At 35.4% G+C, this 17443-nt stretch overlaps 1 protein-coding gene across 1 annotated transcript; it reads left to right on the forward strand.

The window, feature by feature from the left end:
- Positions 1–10115: 10115 nt before the first annotated feature.
- LOC127091706 (protoporphyrinogen oxidase 1, chloroplastic) lies at positions 10116–15809 on the forward strand. The gene is made up of 9 exons (XM_051030390.1): positions 10116–10665; positions 11057–11242; positions 11380–11464; positions 12690–12837; positions 12917–12997; positions 13095–13266; positions 14180–14339; positions 14451–14554; positions 15283–15809. Exons 1-9 carry the CDS (start codon positions 10264–10266, stop codon positions 15580–15582), a joined length of 1638 nt encoding a protein of 545 aa, XP_050886347.1. The 5' UTR covers positions 10116–10263; the 3' UTR covers positions 15583–15809.
- The last annotated feature ends 1634 nt before the right edge of the window (positions 15810–17443 follow it).

Below are 17443 nucleotides of genomic sequence, written 5' to 3' on the forward strand. Positions count from 1 at the left end.
TAAATGAGATTCTCTAGGATCTGATTGGAATCTGGCACAGAGACAGACACTTAAGAGAATATCAGGACGAGTAGCAGTCAGATAGAGAAGAGAGCCTATCATACCTCGATAGAGCTTCTGACAAACCTTTGCGTTTACTTCTTCCTTTTCAAGAATGCATGTTGGATGCATTGGAGTTTTTGCAGAGTTGCAGTCAGCCATGTCAAATTTCTTCAGAACATCTTTAATATATTTGCTTTGATGAACATATGTAACTTCTGAAGTTTGGTTAATTTGAATTCCCAGAAAGAACTTTAGTTCTTGCATTAAGCTCATTTCAAATTCTGCCTGCATTAGCTTAGAGAATTCTTGACAAACAGAGGCGTTAACTGAACCAAAAATGATATCATCAACGTATATCTGGCATATCATGAGATCATTGTTAAGGTTCTTACAGAAAAGTGTGGAGTCAACTTTCCCTCTGATAAAGTTGTGTTCCAGAAGAAAATTGCTTAAACGTTCATACCAAGCTCTGGGAGCTTGTTTAAGTCCATATAAAGATTTTTTAAGTTTAAAAACATGTTCTGGAAAGTTTGGATTTTCAAAACCTGGAGGTTGGTTGACATACACTTCTTCTGATATATAACCATTAAGGAATGCACTCTTGACATCCATTTGATATAATTTAATAGAATGGTTAATAGCAAAAGATACAAGAAGACGGATAGATTTTAACCTTGCGACTGGAGCAAAAGTTTCATTATAATCAATACCTTCTTGTTGACTATAACCTTGAGCTACCAGTCGAGCTTTGTTTCTGACGACTTCTCCTTTCTCATTCAGCTTGTTTCTGAATACCCATCTGGTTCCAATAACGTGAGTGCCTCTGGGCTTTGGAACAAGATCCCAGACGTCATTCTTTGTGAATTGATCTAATTCTTCTTGCATGGCTGAAACCCAGTCATTATCTTGAAGTGCTTCATCACAGGACGTAGGCTCAATCAGAGACACTAGTCCCAGAGGAGTATCTTCAGAGGTCCTGAAGGTAGATCTGGTTCTGACAGGTTCGTCCTTGTTTCCCAGAATCAAATCTTCAGATACGTTGATACGACTTTTAACTTTCTTTGGGATTTCTGGGGATTTAATTTCTTCAGAGTTCTGAGTGACAGTTGCTTCTGGAGCTTTATCAGAACCTGCAAGAGTGATTTCTAAATCTGCAAAATTTTCAACTAGCTTTGACTTTTCAGGGTCAAGCTTATCATCAAATCTGACATGAATTGATTCTTCCACAATTTTGGTTTCTGTGTTGTATACTCTGTAGCCTTTAGAGCGTTCTGAGTATCGTAACATAATACCTTTCTGGGCTTTGGAATCAAACTTGTTCAGATGTTCTTTAGTGTTTAAGATAAAGCAAGAACATCCAAAAGGATGAAAATATGAAATGTTTGGTTTTCTTCCTTTACACAGTTCATAGGGAGTCTTTTCCAGAATAGGTCTTATAGAGATTCTATTCTGAATGTAACACGCTGTATTTACAGCTTCTGCCCAAAAGTGCTTTGCCACATTAGTTTCATTGATCATGGTTCTGGCCATCTCTTGAAGTGTCCTATTCTTCCTCTCTACAACTCCATTTTGTTGTGGAGTTCTAGGGCAGGAGAAATCATGGGATATTCCATTAGAGTCAAATAATTCTTCAAAATCTTTGTTTTCAAATTCTCCACCATGATCACTTCTGACTCTAATAATTTTAGCATCAAATTCTTTTTGCACTTTGGAGCAGAAACTAGTGAATACAGAGTGAGACTCACTCTTGTGCTTTAGGAATTTCACCCATGTCCAGCGACTGTAATCATCAACAATGACTAGTCCATACTTCTTTCCATTGACTGATGCTGTTTTCACAGGACCAAATAAGTCAATGTGGAGAAGTTCCAGAGGCTTAGAGGTAGAAACAACATTTTTCTTTTTAAAGGATGTTTTTGAAAATTTTCCTTTCTGACATGCTTCACACAGAGCATCTGAAGAAAACTTCAGTTTAGGTAGGCCTCTGACTAACTCGAGTTTATTTAGCTGAGAAAGTTTCCTCATGCTAATGTGGCCCAAGCGTCTATGCCATATCCATTGCTCTTTGTGAACAGACATCAGACATTTAACATTTTGTTCTTTTAAATCAGAAAGATTAATTTTATAAATGTTGTTTTTCCTCTTGCCTGTGAAAAGGACAGAGCCATCGTTCTGATTAATGGCTTTACATGTTTTTTGATTAAAGATTACATCATAACCGTTATCACTTAATTGACTTATGGATAACAAGTTATGCATTAATCCTTCTACGTAAAGGACATCAGATATAGAGGGAAGAGTACTATTACCAATAGTTCCGGAGCCTCTGATCCTTCCTTTCTGATCTCCTCTGAAGCCTACAAATCCAGCGTCTTTAAGTTCCAGACTTTGGAACATAGACTTTCTTCCCGTCATGTGTCGCGAGCATCCAGAGTCCAGGTACCATGACTGGTGTCTGAACTTTGCTGCATAGGATATCTGCAACATACACAATCTTATCTTTCGGTACCCAGAATCTCTTGGGTCCTTTCTGATTAGTTTTCCCAGAGTTTCTTATGACTTTGGGTTTTCTAGCATTTTCAAATTTTTGTTCTTGTGTGTGTGTATAGTGATATGAAAATGGAGATTTAAGTTGGTCACTAGAAGAAGTTTTAACTTCCTTAGGATCATACCCAATTCCCTTTTTATTGTTCTGACTGACTCCATAAATCATGGATGCCATAATACTCCTACCTATTCCATTTTTCAGAAATTCCTGAAAGGCTTCTTCATATTCAAAAATTATTTTATTTGAAGTTTGTGGTGCTTGAGACAACGCTTCTTCTAATTCTAAGCTTTTTCTTTTTGCTCCATCTCTTTCTAATGTTAAAGATCTGATTGTATCTTCTTGCGCTAGAATTGTCATCTCAAGCTTGCCACATTCTTCAAATTTTGCTTTAAGACAGCCTTTTATGTTTTTAAGCTTTTGTTTTAATTTCTGATATGAGCTAAGAGTTTCTGACAAGCATGATTCTAGATCAGATCGAGAGAGTTCAGAAAATACCTCTTCAGATTCTTCATCTGAGCTGCTCCTGGATGTGGTAGCCATAAGTGCCACGTTGGCCTTTTCATCAGAGTCAGATTCTGATGACCCAGATTCACTATCATCCCAGGTAGCCATTAATCCTTTCTTTGTTCTGAAGGTATTTTTCTTGAAACTTTCTTTTCTAGGATTGTCTTTCTTTAGCTTGGGGCATTCATTCCTGTAGTGACCTGTTTCTTTACATTCATAACAAGTAATATCTTTGTTAGTTTTACCTTTTGAGGTTGATTCTGATCGATCCCCTCTGGGTCTTGGTCTTCTGAAGTTGTTGTTCCTCTTTTTCCAGAGTTGTTTAACTCTTCTGGTCAGGAGGGACAATTCTTCTTCATCATCAGAATCTTCTGGTTCAGAGTCATCAGTATCTTCCGTTTCTGCCTGGAGAGCTTTGGTTCTGTCATGTTTGCGTCTTTCATATCTGGATTTTAATGCTACGGACTTGTTCCTTTTCTGAGGCTCATCTTCCTCTAGTTCTATCTCATGGCTTCTGAGAGAACTGACAAGTTCTTCAAGACTGATATTGTTCAGATCCTTTGACAGCTTCAGAGCAGTAACCATGGGTCTCCATTTCTTTGGCAGACTTCTGACTATCTTTTTGACGTGGTCTGCAGTTGTGTATCCTTTGTCTAGAACCTTGAGACCTACAATCAGAGTTTGGAATCTAGAGAACATTGTTTCTATGGCTTTGTCATCTTCCATTTTGAAAGCTTCATATTTCTGGATAAGCGCCAGAGCCTTTGTCTCTTTGACCTGAGAGTTTCCTTCATGAGTCATCCTCAGAGAGTCAAGTATGTCTTTGGCTGTTTCTCTGTTGGTGATCTTTTCATACTCGTTGTAAGATATAGCATTGAGGAGTATGGTTCTGGCCTTGTGATGATTCTTGAAAACTCGCTTCTGATCATCTGACATCTTACTTCTGGGAACTTCAGCTCCCTCCTCTGTGACAGGAGGTTTGTATCCATCTGTGACAATATCCCAGAGATCAGCGTCATAGCCTAGAAAGAAACTTTCAATTCTATCTTTCCAATAATCGAATTTCTCTCCATCAAAGATAGGAGGCTTAGCATTGTAACTATCCTTTTCATTTGTGTGGGCCATAGTTTTTCTCGTTCTGGATCTCTCTACACTGTTAAGTGTTTGATTAGAAAATCAATAACAGAGCCGGAGCTCTGATACCAATTGAAGGTGAGAAAAACAAGAAAGGGGGGGTTTGAATTGTTTGGAAAATAAGCGCTTTTTCAAAATGAAAAACACACAAGGATTTTTATACTGGTTCGCTTATAACACAAAGCTACTCCAGTCCACCCGGCCAAGGTGATTTCGCCTTCAACAAGGACTTAATCCACTAATCTTGAAAGATTGATTACAAACAGCGTCTAAGAGAAAGATCTCTTAGTCCTCTCAAGTATACAGACTACACAAAGTCACTTGAGGAAATACAACAAAGATAAAAGCTTATGTAATCTAGAGTGCTTCTAAGATAAGCAAATATTACAACAGTAAGAACAAAGTGTTTTTCGTTTGAAGCAAAAGCTTTTTGAAATATTGAGAGAGATGAAGATTGTTTTTGTTTGCTTGCTTTCTCTAACCTCTCAAAGTTGATGTTTCAGTAAAATCTTGTGATGTTGTGCTTGTATGTCTCAATGTGATTTGCAGTCCTTTATATAGAAGAGAAGGATCCGTTGAAAAACCATAGCAGATAATGACTCTTGAATAATAATTGGTGTCATAACTTATGTTGCTTGTTGCCAAAGCAACTTTCTCTTCTTGAATGACTACTTTCCAAAAATAGTTCCTTTTCATTTGAATTTTTGGAGTTAACGTCTCTTTCTGTATTAGGAAATCCATTTCCATAACTTTACTTGAAGTTAACGTTACTCTTCCTTATTTAGCAATTCCATAATCAGAGTCTTCGTGTTTCTGGAGATCTTGGAATCTGCTATCTAACTTCTGATGTTGATCTCTTTTGAGTTCTGATGGTTTCTTCAGATAGCGCTGAGAACTTCTGGAGTTTGACATACCGTTGTTCAGAGTCAGAACTTCTAGAGCGTATTTCTTGTTTAGATGCTTCTGATATTTTGCTGTTTTGCTCAGAGTTAGATTTTCTTGAACGTGTTTCTACTTCAGATGCTTCTGGTCTTCTGATAATTTGTATCTAATATAATTATGTATCTGATGATTTCTTCCATCTTTCCTTAGAACCCTGCACACTTAGAAACTTTTCGTTAGGGTGCCATTTTTGGTTTCATCCTTTGTTATCATCAAAATCATGGAATCTGTTGTAGAACAATTTTTGTTCTTACAAGGAGAAGGTTACCTATTCATTTTAATGAATTTCCATTAAGCAGATGTTAGTTTTTTCTTCTTCATCATCTGAGGATTCCATATCATTGTCTTACCATACAACATAAGCTTTCTTCTTTTTCTAAGTTTTTCTGAATTTTTGATTTCATTCTTGAATAGGGGGAAATATGGTTTGATATATCCTTTCTTTCCACATTTGTAGCATGTTGGAATGAGTGGTGTTATTTTCTTCATCTTTTCCTTGCTTTTTCTTTTGCTTTTTCTCATTCTTCATAAATATATTGAAGTTATTTATTATGAGAGCCATGTCACCATTTGAGTCGGATTCTTCATCTTTGAGTGTTATACTCTTGTTCTTCTTTTCTCATTATTCTTCTATGGCAAGTCTTTTGAGTTTCATTTCATGATTCTACAATTTACCAAAGAGAGTGTGTGTGTCCATAGTCGCCAAATCCTTAGATTCATAAATCTCAGAGACTTTGATTGTCAACTACAGTTTAGGCATCTAAGAGTTTTTATGACTAATTCTTTATTTGAGAATGTTTTCCCTGGAGTTTTTATATGACTCACCATGTGGGTAAATTGTATTTGCATTTAACTTATGTTCTCTTCAGGTTGCATTATAAAGAGTTCATACTCATGGGTTAATGTTCCCAACCTTGCCCTCTTTACCTCAGTAGTACACTCGTGGGTAACTTGGAGGATGTCCCACATTTCTTTGGGAGTTTCACAGTGAGAAACTCGCAAGAATACATCAATATCGAGAGCGATAATGATAATATTTTTTGCTTTCAAACCACGTTGCACATTCTCTTTATCCTCTTTGGACCAATCCTTTTCAGGTTTGTCTACTACATCAACATTTAATTCGTGTGTAGAGACAAATCGTCCTTCTTTCATAGCCTTCCAAATACCATGATCTCTCCCTTATATGAAAAACATTATTTTACTTTCCACAAACTATACCCTTATCCAATGAAGGATAAATGTTTGTTTAGTGAATATCTTGAAGTCATTTTTCCTCCTGAAAAGATTAGTCCTTACCAAGAGTTAAGCTCTATTACCATTCGTTGAACAAGTGACCTATAGTATTTAAAATTCATTAATTTATATTTTTCTCAATTAAGACAGTGTTAGTTATTTTATTTGAGTAAATCGCAACGGGTAAAATTAAGAAGAGGAGCATTGAGGCCGTGTTAGTGATTGAGAGAAAGTGAGGTGGTCTAATATTTAGGAGGAGTCCTAAATAAAAATATATGGGTAAAATTAAGAAGAGGGATATTGAACAAGTGTTGTTCAACTAAGACACTTTGTAATAATTCTATTGAGAGTGAATTTCCTTTATTGTGTTAGATGCCCCTAAAATGTATGTGTTGTTGCACTGGAATAACTTAAAAATTCTCTTATGTTATTTATTTGCTTTATAATTTATCATTTTGCTTTATATTATCTGTCAATTCTGGTTTAAGAAGTTGAACACATTAACTTAGACATCTAGTCCAACATCAGTCCCCTTAAGAACAAAATTTCAGCTCTGACAGAAATTAAAGTAAAAAATAAAAAATCCAAGCATACAAAATAAAAATAGGCACCAAGAGAATGGTTGTAATAAAATTGAAATAAGGAAGGAGAAATATGTGAAAAAGAATACCTTACGCTATCTTATCTTTAGGCTTTTGAATCCAAAGAAAAACCAATATCTTTTATAAGCCCGACCATGTTACAACCTAAAGAAAGACCTTAGTGATCTATGAATAATGATATATCTTGTAATAATATTGAGAAAAACTACAAAGTATTATCATAGTATATGCATTGTCAGAATTTTGAGGGAAACACTAACCATTGAGAGATACTCTATAAGGTCATGATCCTAACAAATGATAAATGGTTGACTTTGACTTATTTTAAAAATCTTATTTTGGTTAAGAAAAATATTCATCCGCATGATATGGTTCATAGTCAGTCTTGATGTTAATTAGAACTTGCATTTAATAGAGAACATCGTGTCATAAAAATAATTTCAAAGACTCTTGACCCAAAGTCAATCGACAAGTTTAAAGAAACATGCAACATTTTTGAGTCATATGATGATTTTGTTTGAGGAAAAAAATGGTAAGTTGAGAGAGTTGATAAGTTCCAGATTTACATTAAATACGTCGACACTTATTTGCTTATTTTACAAGTAATCATCACAAAATCCCTAATTTCTATATAAAAAGTAAAGAAACACTTGCTTGGACTTTTCTTGTATGTATTTATCAAAAATAGGTGAAAAGAACTGGAAAAATACTAATTAACACAAAGAAAATAGGAAAAAGCAAAAACATGAAGAATCAAGGCTCGATATACCCCATCTACAGGCGCGCTAGGCGCATTGTAGGGCTAGGTTGCAGCACCTGGTGCAAGTACTTCATGGTGAAACAATGATTTGCACACTAGTCGAAAATATGGTGCCTTGGGCGAGCAAAGGAGTCCAATGACACATGAAATACATACAAACATTGCTTGCTAAATAAGAAAGAAGGTTGATCAAGATTGTTAGAGAAGGGTAGGCATGACGAGCGAGAGGACGATACGCCCAATGCGAGGCTCAAAATTTTGCCTATAAATAAACGTTTTCAGTTCAGTACAAGGGGAGTTTCGGTGGACCGGAAAGTACATAATATGAGTAAGTTCACTCTAGTCTACAATAGAAGGATACGAAAAGAAGTTTGAAGGCAGAAGTGTTGTTTAGGTGACAGGGCATATCCTATTTCCGAAGTCGATGTCTTTGGAAAGACCAACTATTGAGCTAACCATGTGTAATCGTAGCTAAAATTTATATTGTTAGGGGTTAGGTGTAGTCATTATATTCATGTACTAAATATTCCATGTTAGATGTAGTCATTATATTTATGTACTAAATAGGTCATGGTATTCTATGTAAATCTACTTATGTTGTAATATCGACGACTTTTTATCTTAATGATTGTTTTAGCTTTGCAACCTAAAACTTGTTTTCATGGTATGACATGACATCAAAAGATATTTGTCATTATTAAATCCATGATAATCATTATTGACCTATGGATATGCATGATAAATATGTAATGGTGAAATCAACCCCCAATAAGTATTCTCACTGTTAATACCGAAATCTCCAATTTTACTTTCTGTTATTCATTTTCTTGTCATTTAATTTTACTGCGTCACCACAATCACAAAACCCATCTCTTACTTAGAATAATAAATCAATGCTACTCTGTCTTTGAAACCACGAGTCTATGTGCATATGATAATTATAAAACTTATTTTTGCTGCTAACTCAACAATGATTGGTACTCGATCGCTGGGAGCCTTTTTCAAAAATCACTTTGTTCCTTAACTTCCACCAATACCAACAAGAGATCATAAATATTGACATCCATGGCTCTCTGTTTGAATTCACAATGTTTCATAACAACCCCTTCAAGAAAAGGAGTAAAACTAAGTCATTTTATTAGATGAAATAAGTATAATCCGAACATGTGTTGCATAAAAGCAATTCTGAAGCATATGAACTAAGCTCTTTTACATATTTGTACATCATTTGCAATAAACAAGGATAATTCCATCAACATGGATAGTTCACCGAGTTTTTTCTATTAATATTTTAATGAGTCGTGTCTTAATAATCATCCAAGATAGAATGTTATGAATAATATTCAATATGGATGTCGATTATCGTATTTCCTAAGCTTTGTATATTCATTAACTCTTATTAGTAAATGATTATTATCAATATTTAGTCATATGCCTTTTCAAGTATTTGTAACCTACGCTTATGTTCTATAATTAAGATTCACGTTACATTATAAAATACATTGGAAGAGAATAATACATTACTATTTTCTTATCTATTATCTTCTTGTCTTTCTCATGTTCATCTTTATTATCCTATTACATTAACTTTTATAAGTTATATAATATCTATAAATATTTTTTTAACTATTTACTTTTTGAAAATACAATTATTAGATTTTGTTTTGAAGTGTTCATGGTACCCAAGATGAAGTAGACAACTCTGTCCACTAAAACATTGCCAATTATCCAAGTCAATTAGATAAATATTCGCATTACATGCTGTATTCCTCTCTGACAGTTTTAATCACTCTCACTATATAAGAGAGAAAACATATCATTCTCAAATATTCAAATTCATTATCATTCTCGTATTATTTTTCATTCTCTTGTCAACTTAATTTGTATGTTAGCCCTCTCCACTGTACCGAAAATTTACTCTCCTATACCAAGATTCTATTTCATCGTTCACAAAACAATTATAATTCTGCAATATAACAAATTTGAAACAAACATCTTCCTCGATCCATTGATGCCACTTTCTTTTTAATTTTTAAAATGAATTTGAATTCTTTGGAGTGTATATACGGTCAAACGAAAATGGATTTAAATGTCATTCAATTTTATTTAAAGATGGTTTTTTAGTCTTTAAAGGTTACATATAAGATAGTAAATCTAATAAATGATGAAAAACTAGTATTTTTTACTGCATAGTTATTAAATAATAATATTTTTTTTTGAAAGAGTCAAGTATAATTATGAAGTGTTTAAATAAAAGAAGTAAAATACTACCAAAAAAAGAAGGAAAAATTTACTACTTTCTAAACACAAGCTTGGTAAGTAGTGGTTTGTGCATTGCATTGTGCAAGAGGTAATTGCAAGTTACAAGCAAGAACGGAAATTGGACCTATCCGGTGCATTAATATTGTATTGGTTCTGTTCAAGATAACGAAATATAGCTAGCTCGTTATTCGTTACTAGTTCACCCTCCTCTCTTTTTCTCCATTTCACCCGCCATGGTTACACTCACCCCTCAAACCCTTCTCCGCCCCTACCTTTATTCTCCATCCCCTTTCTATTCACCCAATTCTAAATCCAAATTCCTTCGCAATCACCGGAACCCTATTCTCCGTTGTTCCATTGCCGAGGAATCCAAATCCACCGCATCTCCGACCAAAACAGATTCCCGCGCCAGAGACCTCTCCCCCGTTGACTGTGTAGTCGTTGGTGGTGGCATCAGCGGCCTCTGCATCGCTCAGGCTCTTTCTACCAAACACGCTGATGGTGTCTCCAATCTTGTGGTCACCGAGGCTCGAGATAGAGTTGGTGGCAATATCATCACCGTTGAGAGGGATGGTTATCTGTGGGAAGAAGGTCCTAACAGTTTTCAACCTTCCGATCCTATGCTCACCATGGTGGTAAGTAGTAATTAATCTCTTCTTTCTCTATAGAGCTTCATTTGTAATGTAGGTGCATGCAATTGGTTGAAATTTAATTTGTTGAGTAATATTCATTTTGGCCCTTGAATCTATGGATGTTAACGTTATCACCATAGTCCCTGAAAATAATAGATAAACCTAAATACGTCTTTTTAATAAATAAGGAATCTAAATATGTCTTTTGTTAGCAAGTTTGGTAGTTGAATGTGTATTAAGTAAATTAGTTTAGTTATTGAATGTGTTTGCTGTCAGTTGGAAGATTCAGTTCTATCATAGATATGTTTTTGTAATTTTGAAACATTCAAAGAAAAGATTGACACCGTCTCCCACATGTTGGTAATAATGTGGTTTTGATTGTTTCGTTTGGTAGGTGGACAGTGGTTTGAAGGATGAACTTGTTCTGGGTGATCCTGATGCACCTAGATTTGTGTTGTGGAATGGGAAATTGAGGCCGGTACCAGGGAAGCCAGCTGATTTGCCTTTCTTTGACTTAATGAGCATTGGCGGGAAGCTAAGGGCTGGATTGGGAGCACTTGGAATTCGCCCTCCTCCTCCAGTGTGTTCTCTTTTGATCCCTTTCTTTGGTTTAATTTTATTAGTGTCGAATGAAATGTCTGCAACTGGAAGAATAAATAAATGCAAGTGTTCTTAATTGGATTTTCTCATATGATATAATATCGACGAAGGTGACAGGGTTATGAGGAATCGGTTGAAGAATTTGTGCGTCGTAATCTTGGCGATGAGGTTTTTGAACGCTTGATAGAGCCTTTTTGTTCAGGTTAGAGCCACCAATCTATCTAACTCTACTGTTTTTCACTCTCCCTCTGTTATTCTTTTCAACTTTTTAACCAACTTCCTATTATTATGTACTGGTAAAGATTTCTGTGTTCTATAGGAGTTTAGATTATAATATACTGTTCTTGGCCAATAAAATGTAACCCATCATGTTAACTGATTTTTGGCCTACTAGAATAAGAGGTTTCGTTGACTCTCCTAAGAATATTCCAAATCCTTCTTCCAAACCCATCACTTGAAAACTGAAATTGAAAATTTGCATAGCATAAAACTTTGTCTGGGGGTTTGTGCTTCCGTCCTGATTTTAAAATACTTAAACTTGGTCTACCACATTAATTTAAGGTGTAATTACAATTTTGGTCACTCTAGCTTGAGCTTGGTCTCTAAAAAAATTCACAATTTGTTTTGATTAAATTGCTTTAAACACTATATCACTTGAAACTGACCAATTAAAATATCAAATTTAATGAAAAACCATAAAATCTCAATTTTTCTTCTCTTGAAACCCTAATCTTACATTCCACATGATTCTTCAATTTTTTTAGTTTTAAACTTTGGTTATATACTTGCGGAAAATACAATAAGGGGTGAAGAATGCAAGAGGGCTTTTAGATATCCTGAATATCTGAATAGTGACTGAATCCTCCCAACCCCAGGGTTGGGATATTTATAGCCCCGATCTATGGGCCAAGTCGTGGGTGAAGAACCGGTTCCAACCCAACAGCTTGGCTATGGCGTGGGAATAAGAAGACTTGTTCTTCCCCAAGAATAGGAGGAACGGTTTCTTCCTTGGAGAAGTGGCAATAACCACTCCTTCTGGAGTACGTGGTCTGACACTTATTGACGTGGCTGCCACTTAATGGATATAGTTTTGGGCCGGGTGACCCATGCTTGATTAATTTTTAAAATGGAGAGCCTAAAATCACTCGAAAAAAACTAGAGGGACCAAAGTCGCACATAGCCCCAACTATAGGAGCCAAAGTTGTAATTAAGTCTTAATTTGATAAGTGCACAATTTTTCTCTCTTCCAATTTTTCCTTTTATAATCAATATTGAAGTACATGGACAAATCAACAATTAGACAAGCACTTACTTGTCTTCAAGTATTGACAATCTTACTTCATCTTGCTTTTCTCTCCGGATATGAATTTTCTATGTCACCGTTAAGGCATTGAAAATCCTACTTAGCTGAATTTTGTCATGTACAGGTGTCTATGCTGGTGATCCTTCAAAGTTAAGTATGAAAGCAGCATTCGGGAAAGTGTGGAGGCTGGAACAAAATGGTGGTAGCATTATTGGTGGCTCCTTCAAAGCAATACAAGAGAGAAATGGAGCTCCAAAACCACCTCGTGATCCGTAAAAATACATTTTCTCCGAGATTTCGGATATTTGCCTTAGTTTATGGGTTAGTTCACTGATTCTTATAATGATACAGGCGTCTTCCAAAACCAAAAGGTCAAACTGTTGGATCATTCCGGAAGGGACTTACGATGTTGCCAGAAGCAATTTCTGCTAGGTAGTCAATGTTGTGTTATACCAATGTTCTAGTTGATTCACCAGTATTCACACGAGTGATGTTCCTAATGAATTGTGTTCCTGTAACCTGTTGACAGGTTAGGTAACAAGGTGAAGTTATCTTGGAAGCTTTTAAGTATTAGTAAACTGGATAGTGGGGACTACAGTTTGACATATGAAACCCCAGAAGGAGTCGTTTCTTTGCAGAGTAAGACTGTTGTCATGACCATTCCTTCCCATGTTGCTAGTCCATTGCTGCGTCCTCTGTCTGTAAGTTTCTCTCAGAAGTGGATTATATCAATGGTCTATGCGATGATTGTTTTAACAGTTGAATATTTGGACATGGACCATATGTCTTATTGAATTTGTGTGAAAGCAAGCATGCACATTTTTTGATACCTTACTGTAGGTCTTCAGTTTTATTTGCTCGTGTTCTTTTGCCTCTTGGCATGTTTTTGTGTTTTTTGTGTATGCACATGCATGCGTTTGCTTTTGTGCCCATGGTCACACTTATTACTATTTATCATTCTTTGAATTTTATAGAAAAAATATTTATCTCCTTTGCAACATATGGATAATATTGACTTAACATGCAGACTGAGTTATTGTCTTTCCAAAAAACAAATATGTATTAGAGTAGATTCTCAGGTAGACTATAGACAGTTTTCAGAATCAAACTAGAACAGTACACAAGATTGGCGTACATGCTGCACTTACAAAAGTGTATGGCTGTGTAATATGTGAATGCCTATAAGTCTTAATAAACCAGTATTCTCATATCAACTACAGCTCCTTGTTTTTGTGCCCGACTGTGAAATTACTGTTTATTGAGAAGTTTAGGAAACATAACATTTTAGGGTTAACAGAGTGGTATGCTAGTGGTGATATGCAAGGGAAGGCTGCATACAAAGGATCTTTAATGCATCCAGCCATTTTCTTAGACCCCACATAGCAGAAGCTACATAGCACTAGGTCCTTAAATATGTCTATTTCAAAGCCCGAGTTTCAGGATAAGGACATCGCATCCCTTATTTCCCTGTGAGATAGTTGTTTGCTCGAGACTAATAACAAAAAAAGCTTGTCAACAAATAAGTCTTTTCTGAATGGCCAATTTACGGCATGATAGTTGCCAACATATAAATTGAGGCATTTATGCCTGACTACATTTTTATATCTCTTGCAGTCTACTGCTGCAGATGCACTTTCAAAGTTTTATTACCCTCCAGTTGCTGCAGTTTCCATTTCCTATCCAAAAGAAGCCATTAGATCAGAATGCTTGATAGATGGCGAGTTGAAGGGATTTGGTCAATTGCATCCACGAAGCCAAGGAGTGCAAACGTTAGGTAAATGTTTGGCACTCTAATTTCCGCAAATTTGTTTTGATTATGAACTTTAGAATGTGTTGTAGTGTTTTGGCAGGTATGGTAATGATAACATATTTGTGGGTTTGACAGGAACTATATATAGCTCATCACTTTTCCCTAACCGAGCACCACCTGGAAGGGTTCTTCTCTTGAATTACATTGGAGGGGCCACCAATTCTGGGATTTTATCAAAGGTGTGACATTTGTATTCAACATGAACATCTAACGTAGATGCAATTACTTGAACTTGTATGGTGTTAAATTAGGTGAAAGTGAACTAGGTTCTTTTCCTTCTTTTTTAGGAAACTTCAAGGATAGTAAAGAACAACTAATGATTTTCATTACTGGGTTATTTGACTGTTTCAAACAACTCTAGTTCAGTGATCTTGTTTCAAATGTTTACTTCTTCGCACAGATAATTTTTAGATTAAGTTTCTTAAGGGTCTGTTTGCGAGTTGGTTTTTGGAGGGAAAAACTTTGGAGGATTGCATCTATATCTTGAAATGTGTTTGATATTTTTTTAAAATTTTTAAAAAATAGTATGATTTTATATGCTAATGTAATATATTGTTTTTAAAACTTATAAAAAATATCAAATACATTTTAAGATATAAACGCAATCATCCAAAGTCTTACCCTCCAAAAACCAACTCCCAAACAGACCCTAAGAGAATCTTTGAAATCTTATTCAAAGGAGTACTCTTCCATAGAGGAGTACTATAGGCTGTTGTTCTGCTTCATTATGTCTTGATGATCGGTGATTCTGGATTATAGGTATCATCTCTTGATCGTATATGCTTGGATTCATTCCTGTTACATATTTTACATATCTGCATTACTTGTTTTGTTAAAAATGTATCTGTATTATTAGATATGTTTTATTTCCTTTTAAGTTACTCCTAAAGCCTTTTTTTAATGGCAGACGGAGAGTGAGCTTGTTGAAGCAGTTGATCGAGATTTGAGAAATATCCTTCTAAAGCCAAATGCTCAGGATCCATTTGTTTTGGGTGTTAGACTGTGGCCTCAAGCTATTCCACAGTTCTTGATTGGGCATCTCGATCTTCTAGATGCTGCTAAAGCTTCTCTAAACAATACTGGGTTTGAGGGATTATTCCTTGGAGGAAACTATGTGTCTGGTGTTGCTTTGGGACGGTGTGTTGAGGGAGCCTATGAGATAGCAGCTGAAGTAAATAGTTTTATCTCGCAGAGAGTGTACAAGTAGCGGCAGTATTTTCATGAAATGGAAGGGACCTTTCTTGTTCCATTGAATTGTAATTTCTCAAATATTTATTGTATTAGGTTCTGGGTGGCTTCTATTACAGATAAAGTTTCACCCGCTTCACATGCATTTAGCAAGGTAGCTATTACTTTGCCACCCACATTTTGTATATTTTGACTTGATAATTGTAAACCCAGGCAATTTTTGAAATAATTGCATGTTACATGTTACGAGGTTTATGTCTTCAAATACACATATCTTTTTAAAGAAAAGCAAAATAATATACCAAGCATAAGTTGTGCAAAGGATAGCTTGATTCCTTTGATACGTCGGGGTTATTTTGTAGGATATTGGTATTTTGATGTTTGATATTGTTGGGGGAGGAGCAGAGTTTTCTGTTTCAAATACACATTATTTCGTTTGGATATAATTTTAGTAGAAGATTTTGTGGCCAAACTCCTCAGATGATTTCCGCGTTGTCCAAATCAAGTAAAAATTGATTTATGAAAATATGGTTGGTGGAAAGTCAGCAAGGAAGAATTTACTCATGGCAACTTTGGGTTACGTTCTGGCTGGCTGTAAATAATAATAGTAGTAATAATCTATACTCTTATTATAAAATTTGCTAATCAAATTCACAAGTATTACAAAATTAGTTGTAAAATTAAATTTGTTAAAATGCGTTACTTTTTCATGATTTTTATAATTAAGTAATGTACTGTACTATCCCCAATTCAACCCGATTAAAATAAATAAATAAACTAAAAATAAATATATAATTTGTTTTATAAAAAAGATTAATTATATGATACTTGTTTTAGGCGGCCCACAAAAGATCAAGGATAAATGCCCAATAGGGAAGTAAGTGTAGAATAGGTAGACTTTTTTATTTTTGGGAATTTTTTAATGCATTTTATATCTTATTTTAAAAATAATTAAATGCTTCTAGATTTTGGAGATATATCTCCGGACGTACATATGAATGTTAAATGATCCGGAGATGCATCTCCGTAATATTTTAAAAGTCATACACTATATATTAACTTTGAAAGACATTTGACATACATATTACACCGAAGATGCATCTCCGGTTATTCTATCGAGATGCATCTCCGGTTATTCTATCGAGATGCATCTCCGTAACTTAGCAGAAGAGTGCATGTTATGTTATGTTTATTCAGATGAAGATTTTTAGACATTATGTTATGTGACGAAATCTAAACCATACAATCGATATGTAAAAAATGACGTATATAAATTCAGATGTTCCAAAAATTTCATATAAATAAAGTTGAAATACATGATAAAGTAGCATGTGGTGAAAATAAAATACAATCAATATCCAAAGTACAACTGCTATATATTACGCACTACTACATATGTCGGACTATGTCTCCTCTGCCTCTTCTGCTTCTTCGACCATTAATCCTCCCCATCCTCTAGCGATGTCTGCGGTACATCAATGCCCCATGTGCCTCCATCATGATGCCATATAGGACCTGCCTCACATTAGAACCATAAGGGAAAATACCTCTGTCAATGTCTGCCTACGCAATCTCCACTATGCGACGACATCTAGGCAAGACATCCTCAACATGATCTAACTGTGCCTGCTCCTCCTCTAGTATCTCCTGATGAGCTGGCCTCGGTGGATATCTTGGAGCAACCTGTACCATATACGGATGTGACACCCTGAAGAACCACCTGATGTACTTGTCGACGTAGCTCAAGTCGCTCTGAGCTATGGTACTTAGTGCCTCCTCCAGTACCAGATGACTCTCATAATCACCAAACATGGCATCCATTTGTCTACGTGTCAAAGCAGGATGAGCAAAGACAACAAGGTGTATGAGAATGGTCTGAG

The sequence above is a fragment of the Lathyrus oleraceus genome, chromosome 6, assembly GCF_024323335.1.
Source record: "Lathyrus oleraceus cultivar Zhongwan6 chromosome 6, CAAS_Psat_ZW6_1.0, whole genome shotgun sequence".
Lineage (NCBI taxonomy): Eukaryota > Viridiplantae > Streptophyta > Magnoliopsida > Fabales > Fabaceae > Lathyrus > Lathyrus oleraceus.

Bases quoted from the DNA above. Each gene is read 5' to 3' on its own strand.
- LOC127091706 (XM_051030390.1), top strand. From the start codon at position 10,264: ATGGTTACACTCACCCCTCAAACCCTTCTCCGCCCCTACCTTTATTCT. The intron at 13,267-14,179 runs GTAAGTTTCTCT...TATCTCTTGCAG, and splicing joins CATTGCTGCGTCCTCTGTCT to TCTACTGCTGCAGATGCACT. The intron at 14,555-15,282 runs GTGTGACATTTG...TTTTAATGGCAG, and splicing joins ATTCTGGGATTTTATCAAAG to ACGGAGAGTGAGCTTGTTGA.